Source organism: Ailuropoda melanoleuca, chromosome 2 (assembly GCF_002007445.2).
Source record: "Ailuropoda melanoleuca isolate Jingjing chromosome 2, ASM200744v2, whole genome shotgun sequence".
In the NCBI taxonomy this organism is placed as follows: Eukaryota; Metazoa; Chordata; class Mammalia; order Carnivora; family Ursidae; genus Ailuropoda; species Ailuropoda melanoleuca.
The window spans coordinates 49,554,984-49,568,171 of NC_048219.1; the positions used below are offsets into that span (position 1 = coordinate 49,554,984).

General features: G+C 34.6%; 1 protein-coding gene across 8 annotated transcripts in view; it reads right to left on the bottom strand.

Annotated features, from left to right (window-relative positions):
- ZZZ3 (zinc finger ZZ-type containing 3) overlaps positions 1-13,188 on the bottom strand; it is a 95,903-nt gene that overhangs the window by 13,295 nt on the left and 69,420 nt on the right. For 7 of the 8 annotated variants that reach the window (XM_011228792.3, XM_034653718.1, XM_034653717.1 and 4 more), the window contains 4 exons: positions 5,243-5,381; positions 1,796-1,943; positions 1,596-1,711; positions 645-716 (listed from right to left, as the gene is read on the bottom strand). In XM_011228792.3, the coding sequence (XP_011227094.1) occupies positions 645-716; positions 1,596-1,711; positions 1,796-1,943; positions 5,243-5,381 (475 nt within the window). The remainder of the gene's footprint in view (positions 1-644; positions 717-1,595; positions 1,712-1,795; positions 1,944-5,242; positions 5,382-13,188) is intronic. The other variant, XM_002922314.4, reaches the window with a different exon arrangement.

The window sequence follows — 13,188 nt, forward strand, 5'->3', positions numbered from 1 at the left end:
CGTTCAGATTTTGACAAAATACTTAAGAGACTTTCCTTCCTTTGTTGGTCTTCCATTCAAATATTTGATTTTTAAATTCGTACCTAGCCCCTAAATTGTCCCACAGTTCTAAAAATGCAGAATAATCTGGATGCTTAAAATGAATTTCCTAAAGCTTTTCATAAACCGCTTAACTCATTATAGCTCTGGGGTTAATCCTTGTAAAAAACAGAGATGTGTCACAAACCTTACCCATGAATAATCCTAGCCATACGCCAAACTCCCAACAGAATTCTCTGGCATGGCTTTGTCAGCTCCCCTCCATAACAAAAACAAGAATTTACTCTCAGGCACTGCTTTACTTGGTCCCAGGTTGTTCTCTCTTCCAAAACTGTATTACAAACACTTTATTCCACCCATTTCACTATGTTTTTCAATCCCCTTCCTATAACCCAGATTCCTTCTTTAAAAATCATCCCCAAACTGGAATTCATATATTCCCAAAATCCAAAATTCTTGAAGTGTGCACAAAAAAAAAAAGTATACAGAAGTTTAATATTTTCAGTTCTTAGTTCAGAGGGATCATCTACAATATACACTTTAGTCATAATACTGACTCTAACCTGAACCTTTTTTCTTTAACCTACACAACTTAGAAATATTACCTGTTCTTCAACAGTCCACAGTTGGTTAAATGTTTCAGGTTTCGTATCATCACAAAGGCGTCCTCTTATCATCTGCATATAAAACAGGGCTTTTGTCAAAAATAACAAAGACTACCATTTGACTTAGCTAAATAAAACACATACTGTGGAAAAATTTTTTTTTAAGATTTTATTTATTTATTTGAGAGAGAGCACAAGCACAAGCAAGGAGCACAGCAGAGGGAGAGGAAGAAGCAGGTTCCCCGCTGAGCAGGGCGCCCCGTGTGGGGCTCAATCCCAGGACCCTGAGATCATGACCTGAGCCAAAGGCAGACGCTTAACCAACAAAGCCACCCAGGCACCCTATATTGTGGAATTTTTTTATTAATTTCAAAATATTTCAGTAAATTTATTATTTAATGTGTATTTTTTTTATTGTTTACAAAATGTTTTCACATTCCTTTACTTCATTTGGTTTTTATACTCCTAGCAATCCTATAATATAGATGACAGCAACTTCATTTTAAAGAAAAGGAAATGTTACTTTTCCATTCTGAACCCACATGTCTATTACGGTTCATCTAACTACTAGTGGCAAGGCCAGGACTCAAATCCTGGTTAAATTACACTGCACAGACCTCTTATTTTTAGAGTAAAGATTACATGCCACACACTGTACGGGGCATGTCACATGTACTACTTGTTTAACCTTCATACAACTCTACAACACAAATAATTTTAATCACATTTCATATAAAAGGAAACTGCAGCTTGGAGGCTTTAATATAAATGACATCTGACATTCTCAGCTAGTAGCGCTAAGATTCCAACCCAGGTTTCTCTTAAATTCAAAGTTCATGTCCCCACTATATCCAGTGAAAGACTGCTTATTTTAAGAATATAAACCAGGAAATGTTAAAATATTTTGCCTGTAGTTCAAATTTTCCTGCTCCAAAGCTTTATACTGTTTACCTGAGGACGACTGTTTGAGCCTTCAGGACCATCACTCAAAGGCAACATAGAATATGAAATGGACTCTCCATCCTTCTTAGGATCTAAAGGACTTTTTGGTCTAGCAGGTAAACCTACTAAAAAGAAGACCATGTATAGGATTATTAAAGCAAGACTGCCAGATATTTCTCTATTTAAATTCTTATCATGTAATTTCTTACCTTTATCGAAAACTAGCTTAACTCTCCTAGTATGTCTTTTACGATTTTTAAATTCTCTTTCAAAGTTCCCAAGGCTATTGGTATATTGGTCCCATACAATCTCGGGCAATTGAACAACTCTCTGTGGATACGGAAGCCCTATATCAGCCTGGGAGAAAAAAAATAAAGTGACAGTCTAAATTTAATTCAAAAAATTATCTACTACAGCCAAATTTTCAGACTCCAAATCACCATCAACTAGGCATTTCTGTTCACTGTTTGAATCCAAAAGCCAATAAAGTTAATATCATCCAAACATTAAAGAGTAAAATGACAACAAGTAGAGGAAGAATGAATTTAATAAGACAATAGCACTATATTTAGAGATAGCTCTAAAGCTGAACTACATAGACATACTATATCACTAATACACTTTAAACATAAATAACAAAACAAAGGTTTTTATCTTTAAGAACAGCATATGAAATGTGTTTGATTGCAAAAGATGAGACCTGACACACAATTCACTTAAAATATACCCCCATGTTCATGACTTATTCATAAAACAATGAATTATTTTCACTATATATAATTCTTATCACATATACAAAAAATTATAACACCTTGAGAATCAAAACTACACATATAATCTACTTGGAATTCAGTTACTTAACCAACCACCTTTAGCGAAGTCATTAAGTTGTGATAATTACTAAAAGCAGATCATTATAATCAATATCTTTTGATAGGGATTTGGGTTACATAGGTGTATGTTTTTTGTCAGAACTCAGAATGGTACAATTAGAATCTCTGAATTTCACTCTGTGGAAATCTCACCTTAAAAAAGTTTTAAAAAACAATTTTAGTTAATAATATGCATCCTGAAGTGTTTTGGTGTAAAGTGTTCATGTCTGCAACTTTGAAATTTATTCTTCAAGTAAGACGGAATGATGAAGGACTGATTCATACATGATAAAGCAAATACAATAAAATGTTAATTGTAGAGTCTAACGGTGAATATGTGTGTGTTAACTATGCAATACTTCCAATTCTTCTGTGTACTTGACATTTTCCATAGCAAGACGTTGAGAAAAACATCAGGTCAAACTATGAAACTGGCAAGCAAAATCCAATTTGACTGTTTGACACAGAATTCTTAATTTTTATTTTGCTTATGATATATTACAACATTATCACCATCATCATAATAGTACACATTAGTCTAAGTAAGGCTCAACTTTTGCATCATTAGAGTGTCTTTTAAAATCATGACAGTAATAGCAAAGGAAGCTAATAATAAGCCTTAAATGTTCCTTGCATTCTATATACCAGTATATACCACAAGTTTCCTTAATTTCAATTAGGAGTTTTTAAGCGTCCACTAAAACAAACAGATCACACGTCAACAACTTAACTAACACGGTAAACCTAAAGAAATAATTAAGTACAGATGGTACCCAACTTACGATTCAACTTATGATTTTTCAACTTTACAATGGTGCGAAAGCGATGCATGCAACAGAAACCATGCTTCAAATTTTGAATTCTGATCTTGCCCCGGGGTAGTGATATGTAGTACAATACTCTCTCATGCTGCCGGGCGGTAGCAGCGAGCCACAGCTACCAGTTAGCCATGGGATCATGAGGGTAAAAAATCTATACACGGACAACTATTCCTTACCCATACAACCACCCTCTTTTTAACTTTCAGTGTAGTATTCAATGAATTGCACTAGATATTCAACACTTTATTATAAATAGGCTTTGTGTTAGATGATTTTGCCCAACTGTAGGTTGATGCTAAGTGTTCTGAGAACCTCTTTGGTGAGCTAGGCTATCACGTTCAGAAGGTTAGGTGTATTAAATGCATTTCGACTCACGATATTTTCAACTTAAGACAGGTTTATCAGGACATGACCCATCATAAGTCAAAACATCTGTATACATAAGTAAACACACATGCAAAAAAATGGAAAAATCAAACTTTTAAATTAAATCCAGTAGAAAAATTTCTTTCCAAGGACCATAAGTCTTTCACGATTACTAAGTATCTGGATTTAATGTAATTCCACACATTTTGATTAAAAATTCTTAAGATGGTTAATATCACATCTCTGTTTCTGAGATAAAGTGAAAAGAAATTCAGTTTTAAACTAAACCTGGAAATGGAGAACCAGCAAATAACCAACTGCATACAAATCTAGTAAAAAAGCCTAACTGCATCTTTTTTGCCCACCAGAGATCAGAGTTAATAAATTTTTTATTAATATTAACTTTTCTATCATCATCTGCTTTAGTTGTATTAATTGTAAGTAACCACTGTAAGTACTTTATCTTTTTGCACTAGAAATGCTTAATAATGGCAATGCAGAATCAATAAACACCTAAGTGGACTCACAGTACAGAGATGGTAAATAGGGTCCTAAAAAGTTTAGAAGTTTTAACAAATCAATATATAAATTCTATATTCATTATGATACTCAATGTTCTGAAGCATGGAGAGAAAATGATGATTGCCAACTAAACAGTATAGCCAGAAAAATCCAAATAATAAGTTAATACAACTAAATGAAACAAAATCCCAGGGCTGTTCCGTCAACACCTGGTAGACCACTTCTGTGACTCATTAAAAACTGGCAACAAATAACTATACTCATTAAAAACTGGCAACAAATAACTATACTAAGTTATTGTTTTGTTTTTTAAGGTAAATAAGATTCTTTTTCATAGTTCCTCAGTTTTAATGTTTTCACACAATGCCGATGAATATTATACCTCTCAAATTTATTAAACAATTAGTGAGTCCCTCATTCAAGATACATACTACAGTATAAATACACATCTAGGTTATCCATATTGACATGCAAGAGAGTTATAATGTGAATCACCTTCAAATGATTAAATACGGAAGTTCTGTTTTAAGGAAAAGAGAAAATTGAAAGAAATTTTTACACTAAAGCAAAGGACATTACAAAATTAGGTAAATTTACACTTCTTCCTCATGGACTTGGCAACCATAACCTTAAAGACATTAAAATAGTTTCTGTTTTTATCACCAATATTTTCTATCATACTACACGAAGAGTTATAAAAGTACCTCAAAACTAAAGCAGTTAATAAATCCTGAAGTATTTTTTCTTTTATTAATCCTGAAGTCGTGAAAGAAGAAGGAAAACCCTCTTTTCCTTTTCACCTAAGACGGGAAAGGTAACAGGAAAAGATCCTAAAAATGGTTAGGGAATGGAACATCAAGTTCCTAATTAAACCTCTCAGCTATTTTCATTGGAGTATATTTTGTGTATTGGGGAGGGGAGCGGTTAGGAAGGCATTATCCTGCCTTCGGTAGTATGGTTAGTTTTAGAAGGGAAAAAAATTAAACATTTAAAAAAGTATATACCCATATTAAAAGAAGAAATCAAGTTATTACCAAAGTATCTCAATAAATCTTAAAAAGTGATCAAGATATACCTTCTTCTGGAGTTTCTCCACAAATCCAATGGGATTTTTTAGTGCTTCTTTCTGGTGTTTGCCTAAACTTTCAAGGTCCTGGACTGCTTGAGAACGCTGAGCTTCAAGTACAGCAATCGTCTGTAACAGTCTCTGATAACTACAGAGACAAGAAAAACACCTCAGTAAAATTTTCTAGTAACAACAATAAATAAAAACTGAGTTCAAGCCATGATCTACTATTAAGCCACACAGTCTTTTTAAAGTTACCTGAAAGAGTTTAGTAAAACATATTACTGGGAATAAATGAGGTCTTCCTGAGTTACGAAGTACCTAGTCAGAAAATATCAGTTAGAGAAAGCAAAGCCTTATTTCCCCATCTTAAGTTTTTAACTCTTGAACCTGAACAAGTACAGAAAATAAGAAGGCATCTTGACTTTCCAACAAAGTCAATCAAGAAACTGCTAAACAAAAAATAAAATAAAGTCAAAAGGTTTTAGCAGCACTAGGAGGGATCCGCAAATTCAGCCCCTCTGTTGTACTCTGTTGGAATAAGGAATAGGAGGTTCATTTTCTTGCCCGGAGTTAGGGAAACTGTCAACTAATTAAGACATGATTTGTGTGTCATGGTTCTCATTTGCTCTTTCTACTATGCTTCCACTCTACAGGAAGTTTACTTTCTGAGCAATTCTTAAGTAATGAACATTTTAAAAGAAGAAAGGCCTTAAAGATACTTACTCCCTACCTACAAAGGTCTGTTTAGCACAACATACAATTTTACCCACACAAACCTACTATCTGTCATTATCCTGAAATCTCACTACGGTACATGTATACTAGCAATTCTCTTCATCTCTCTCTCTCTCTCTCTCTGGTTAAAATTGTCCTTCCTTTCTGACTAATGTCTACTTTCAAATATCAATACACATATGGGAATATGTTAGCCCAAAAGTCCTGAATGTTCAAATACACTTTGCAGAAAGAATGAAAAAACAAGTCATTCCAAGTTCACTTCAAAGTAAGTGGTTAAGTCTTTAATGTATAGGTAATACACAATTTTTCCTTATGGCTTCAAATAAATTTCACTGCATTTCCCACTAGACTGTAGACTCCATAATGGCAAACACATCTGAGAAGTTCACTGTTTTTTTTTTATCCAGTGCGCAGCACACTTCCCAGCACAGAGATAAGTATTGTAGAACGAATAAATGAACAGACATGTCTTGTGCAATCAAAAAGTATACTGAATCTCATAAGTTCGGAAGTCAGCAAACTAGCAGAAATTTCAAAGGTAAAACAATGCAATTTTGAGGTTCACAGCCATGGCATAATTGCAACATGGCATTCTCTATCAGCCCTCTGCCTAAAGCATACTTATTCTTGCTCTTGAAATGTTTATAATAATTAAGGTAAAAACTAGTAACACTGAAGGGAAGACTCCTCTCAAGCTAGAGAAACTTCATTTAAAAGAACAGAATTGGAAAGCAGGAACCATACCAGTCACTCCTGGATAAGTTACAGAGGTTAAGTCTAAACCCACTTCCACGAAGCCCCCATTTGCTGTGAGGTGTATCCATGAGGCAGGCTCACTGAGGCACAATCTCAGGATGACAGTAGTGAGCAAAGTACTAGAACCTATCCTCTCTGCAGTAATCTTAACTGCCATACTTCACCTCCAGAACTCCCTCCCCACCAGCTGAATAACTAGACTTGTCATGGTGCCCTTATGACTGATCTCTGTTTTAAGTAACACTTACATACTTCTGTATCAGCAATATAAAAATGACTATGAATCTATTAAACTTTCAGCAAACTACTGAAAGCACAGTTAACAATTAATAAGGAACAAGTAAGAAGAGAGTTATGGAAAAAATAGGTACAGGCTTGAAAAAAGTGCTATAGTCAGTTGTTAATGCTGGGAAGAAGGCCTCTCTTTGAAACCAATAAATTGTAACAATTTTTACTGTACTTAAATTACTTCAACAGAGATGACAAAATAGAACTCTTCAAACTCTATCTGCTTCTCTTTAATCAAGATAAAATGATTAACAAATTGAAAGTCCTGCAATAAACACTGGTAAAAGACTTAAAGTCCAGAAAAAGTGAAAAGACTCTAAGAAAGTGGTAAACTCAAGTCTTCTAGACCAACTAATTTGAATTATTTGAGTACTCTTTGGAGTCCTCAGAGGTTTTTACCAGTAAGATTACCACATACATTCCTATGCAGAAATGGAAGGAATCATAAAAAACTAGGGTGACATCTAAAAAAACCAATATGATACAGACAAATCTATTTTCAATCCCACCTGTCCATCTACTTCACCTCCAAACACAAACTACTAGAAACTGATCCAGACATCAATCAAGGCAAGACTCATTTGCTCATTAATCTGAAAATTATTTACTAAGAGAATAAGGCACTATCCGAAAAGCTTTAGTAATTATCAAAGCAAATCAGGCATGGACTTAGGCAAATGGATAGGACTGGCCACATTGCTGGGGATAGAGGATGGGTATATGACATCCATCATCCACGGCTGTCTACTTTTTTGTATGTCTGAAATTCTCCATAATGAATTAGAAAAAGAAAACTTCAACCTTAATCCAAATTAACAGAGGAATTAACCACTGTACTCTTCCTAGGCTAGTCAGATCATACCTGCTACTGTATTCAGCTCTGCTTTAAGAGAGACAAACAGGTTCATGAAGAGACAAGGTGGATGAGAAAGTATGTAATAAGAAATAACAATATTGTCTAACTTTTACTGAATGTATACTATAAGCCAGACATTGTATTTTAAGTATAAGAGCGCAGTCCTCACTATAAACTTACCAGATAGGTACCATTACCACTATCTTACAGATAAGGAAACCAAGGCACAGATTAAGTAATTCATCAAGATCATACCAGACATTTATTGTGGAGATGTGAAATGAGGAATGGTTAAGACTCTAAGAATATTTACCTAAGAAATTAAACCTCTGATAGAATATTGTTTCAATCTTTATTTAACACACAGCTATGTAGAAAAGGAAATAGACTTTTACAGGCTATAATGGGTCAAACCAGAATCAAATTGTGATAAAGGCACAATATGAAGAAAATCACTGTTTCAGTCAAAACCAATAAAAGATGGAAGTATAGCACCTAATCACCACAGATGTTCATACAGATATTTAAAGGAAATTCATGCACTACAAATACTGCAACTCTTTAATTCCAGCAAAACATGCTACTTTCACACTTTTGCTACTCACTCAACCAAGTAATCTGTAGAATCATTTTTTAAATGTATTTACTTTTGTGTGAATGCAAGTATAGTTACAGCATTCCCACAAGGATAACTCTATTAAATCTATCAAAAAGTAATTATTATCTGTTTCTAAACTAAATACACTGCTACAAACAGTAGGCTTAGCTGTGGCAAAGAATTGCTAATTTTATTGTCTCACATCTTCAACATAAAAAAGACAAGTTTAGCTTTTGTACTATGGAATTATATTTTACTAAAATACAAATACTCTTCAATTCTAAATCTAAGTTATTTTCACTACCCTTCATTACCCAAGTCCTCCTCAATTCTTTATTCACATCTGTGAACAAAAAACATTTATACAGGGGCACCTGTTAAGTGCTGACTCTTGATTTTGGCACAGGTCATGATCAGGGTCATGAGATCAAGCCCCATGTTTCATGTAGTCTGCTTAAGACTCTCTCTCCCTCTGCCCTTCCCTCCTGCTCTCTTTCTCTAAAATAAATAAATAAATCTAAAAAAACCCAAAAAACACTATTCTAGTGGGTGGCTTGGTTGGTTGAGCATCAGACTCCATTTCAGCTCAGGTCTGGATCTTGGGGGTCGTGTGGGTTCAGGCCCCACACACTGGACTCCATGCTGGGCCTACTTAAAAAATAAGAAAGAAAAGAAAAAAAGAAGAAAGAAAGAAAGAAAAAAAGAAGAAAGAAAAGAAAGAAAGAAAAGAAAAGAAAAGAAAAGAAAGAAAGAAAGAAAGAAAGAAAGAAAGAAAGAAAGAAAGAAAAAGAAAGAAAGAAAGAAAGAAAAGAAAGGAAAGAAAGAAAGAAAGAAAGAAAGAAAGAAAGAAAGAAAGAAAGAAAGAAAAAAGAAAGAAAGAAAGAAAGAAAGAAAGAAAGAAAGAAAGAAAGAAAACTATTCTAGATCAGAGGTCTACAACCTTTAGCCTAACCGTTTCTATAATTTTACTTTGAGAAAAGTATTTAAGGTTATGCAAGAGATTATTCTTTTTTTCAGATTTTATTTATTTATTTGAGAGAGTACAGAGAGAGCAAGCACAAGTGGGGAGGCCGGGGGAGAGGGAGAAGCAGGCTCCCCACTGAGCAGGGAGCCCGATGCGAAGCTCGATCCCAGCACACCAGGATCATGACCTGAGCCAAAGGCAGACATTTAACCAGCTAAGCCACCCAGGTGCCCCAAAGAATACTCTTCTTTTTAGGAGATATATACTAAAGTAAAGGGTGAGGAGTCTACAATATACTTTTAAATGTCTCAGCTTAAAAAAAAAAAGTATATGGGATGGGAAGGAAGATGAGGGGAAAGGGAGAGAGGGAGAGACTATTACAAAATGTTAACAACTGATGAATTTAGCTGAAGGGGATACAGATGTTTATTATACTATCTTCTAGATTTTTTAACTTTTATAATTTCCTAAATAAAAACTGAGTAATGAAGAAGCAATTCATTACACTTTTCTACTGAAAAAGAACAGCTTGATTATCCTATGAACACTGAACTTAATTAACACTGAAAAAAAACTAGAGGAAGGCAACATAAAAATAAATGTATTTCCAGACGCCTGGTGGCTCAGTGGGTTAAGCGTCCCACTCTTGATTTTGGCTCAGGTGATGATCTCAGAGTCATGAGCTCTGTCAGGCTCCCACCCATGTCTGCTTGAGACTGCTCTTTCTCCCTTTCTCTCTGCCTCTCCCCCCCCACCCTGCTCTCTCTCTCAAGTAAATAAATATTTAATGAATGTATTCATTTAACTATACTATACAAAGAAAAGGGAAAGGAGTATAGAAAAACTTATAAGCTAACCAATATGTTTTCACGTGTAAAAATGCACATATGTATACACTGGTGAATAGGAGGAATTATGAGAAAAAAGAGCAAGACATATGTTGGGTATCATTTTCAACAGGATAAAACTATATGAAGTGATAACAATCAGGCAATTTTAAACAGTAACAAATTCCATCCTAACAATTTAACAATGTAAAACAGTTTTGGGGAAAATGCTTCAATTTACTCTACACCATCATTTCAATCACGTACAGTATGTCTACTTTCAGCAAAATACTGAGCTCAAAATATACATGACTGAACAGAAATTATTCTGATATGAGCAGAACATACATATTTTTAAATTATCAATTTAGTAAAACAAAAGCTGTATGATACTTCTTCTTCCTTCACGAAGGGTTTCAAATGCCGAAACTGTAGAACAGGACAAATTCAGTAATACATAAATGATTTCTCATTTACAGTGAAAATCCAAAAGTCATCAGAAGATGATCAAAAAGCCTTTTACAATATTCTGTGTTAAGACAGAAACTAATACCTCAGCTTCTGCTAATATGCCTTTCCAGGTATAATGATCAATTCTGTATCGAAAATAACTAAAAATGCTGAATTAAAGTTAAGAAACAAAACCATGTACCTGTTTATTTTTAAATCATGGAAAAATTGGTAAGATACTAAGACTTCTTATTAACAGGCCAAAATCCAAGTGACGGCATAAATTGGACTATGTAAGTCTGGGCTCAATTTTCTGTACTCCGCTTGCTCAGGAAACAAAAGACAAAGCCACTGAGGTAGGTAGTCTAATAGGAGATGCTCTTCCTTCAGGCGTCTATACCTCTCACTCCCATCCCCTAGAAGAGCTGCTTACCACAAGACAGTCCAAATCATATTACCTGGGTGGCCTTAAACAACCAGAGCTGTGACTACAGTTTAAAGCAGCGCTCTGCACTGAAGCACACACACCCATCTCCCACCAAGATACCCACAGAAGCAAATGCAATTTTCTCTGGAAGAATACATATTCATCCTAGGCCTCAAAGATAACCCATAAAGAATTTTCCAAAGAAAGTAAAGAGCTCCTATTTAAAATTTACCAAGCTCACAAAAAAGCAAGAAAGAGAGTAATAAAAGAAAAGCTTGCAAACAGCTACAGGGAATAGGAAACTACAAAAACTGATTAAGGTGCTTTGAAAGGGAAGGAAATTATAATTTTTTAAATGTGATAATTAAAACCAAAAGTTCATCGGGGACAAATTTCCTCTTTCAGAAAATGCAGATGAGGCAAATTCAGAAGAAACCCTTCATTGAAGACAAGCTGGAAAAAAATCTAAAAGCTCTTAAAAGTTGCAAAGAGCTAACAGAATCATGAGATGGTACCAAATTAAGATCCATGATAAGATGAAAACCAGAAAGTTAAAAAATGTTTGGGGGTACTTTTGCCCTGGAGCAATTTATTGATCCAGAACAGGAAGCTGAGTAGTGTTTCTTATAGCTTAAAATGATAGAGGATCAAAACTGCAGTGTAGGGCCTACCAAAGGTAGAGGCTCTGGAAAACAAGCCTGAGCTTTGGTCTTGAATCCTGAAGGACGACACCCTAGGAGTAAGGGTGAAAAGGAAGTAAACAGCCCTCTCAGAATGGACTAGTATATGTCGGTTCGTAATTAACTAGTATGGCTGAAAATGCACATACCCCAAGACCCAGACATCCCATATGCAGTAACCTCAAAAGACTCTTGAATATACACAGTGGCATGTATTTATTGTAGACTTACTCATGATAATCCAAAACCAGAAACAACCCAAATGTCCATCTAAGAAAAACAGATAAACTGTGGTATAGATACACAATGGAATACTATACAGCAATGAAAATGAACAAAGTACATCTATGTGTACCAACACAGATGAATATCACAAACATATCACAAGAGTATATGCAGTGTGGTTCAAAAATGAAACTTTATTGTTTAGGGATACACACATAAGCAGTAAAACCTTTTAAAACAGCAAAGAAGGATTTTCACAAATAGTAAGGGAATGTAACCAAGGAACTATTCACAGAGGAGGACTTCTGAAGTACTATCCATATTGTATACCTTAACCTGGATTGTGGTTAAACAATTACAGGCTGTTTAATTTCATAGTCACTCCGTATCTGCATGTCAATATTTCATTAGTATTATATTCATGAGATGCTGTACCTTTTTTTTAAAAGGGAAAGCTTTCTAGGAAGAAAATGTTAGAGAGAGAACACTTCTACTTTTAGAACTTTTTTTAAGATTCACAGAGAAATTCTGGTTCAAGTCCCAGCTCTATGAGCAACTAACTGTGGGATCTTACTCAAATCATTAATTAAATCTTGGGCCTTGGCTTCCTCAGCTACAAAATGAGAAGACTGGACCAGATAAGTATTTGCAAAAGCTTTTTTCAAAGTGAAACATTCTAGGATTATTAAGTCATTTGTCAATTCTGGTCACTCACTGTAAGTGAACTAAGTCAGTCAGAGAAAGACAAATACCAAATGCTTCCACTCAAAACAAATGAGCAAAAGAATAAAAAAGAGAGAGACAACCCAAGAAACAGACTCATAACTCTAACAGAGAACAAACTGATGGTTTACCAAAGGGGAGGTGGGTGGTGGGTACATGCATGAAACAGGTGATGGAGATTAAGGAGAACACTTGTGATGAGCACTGAGTAATGTACAGAATTGCCACTATACTGTACACCTGAAACTAATATAAAACTGAATGTTAACTACACTGGAATTAAAATAAAATAAAAATACAAAAAAATTCTGGTCACTCATTATTTCACATTCTTTCTGAGTTAGAAATGGACTCACTTAATACTATATACATAAATACGGCATTAAGTCCGTTTTCTTCATACAGAATCCTATATGAGAC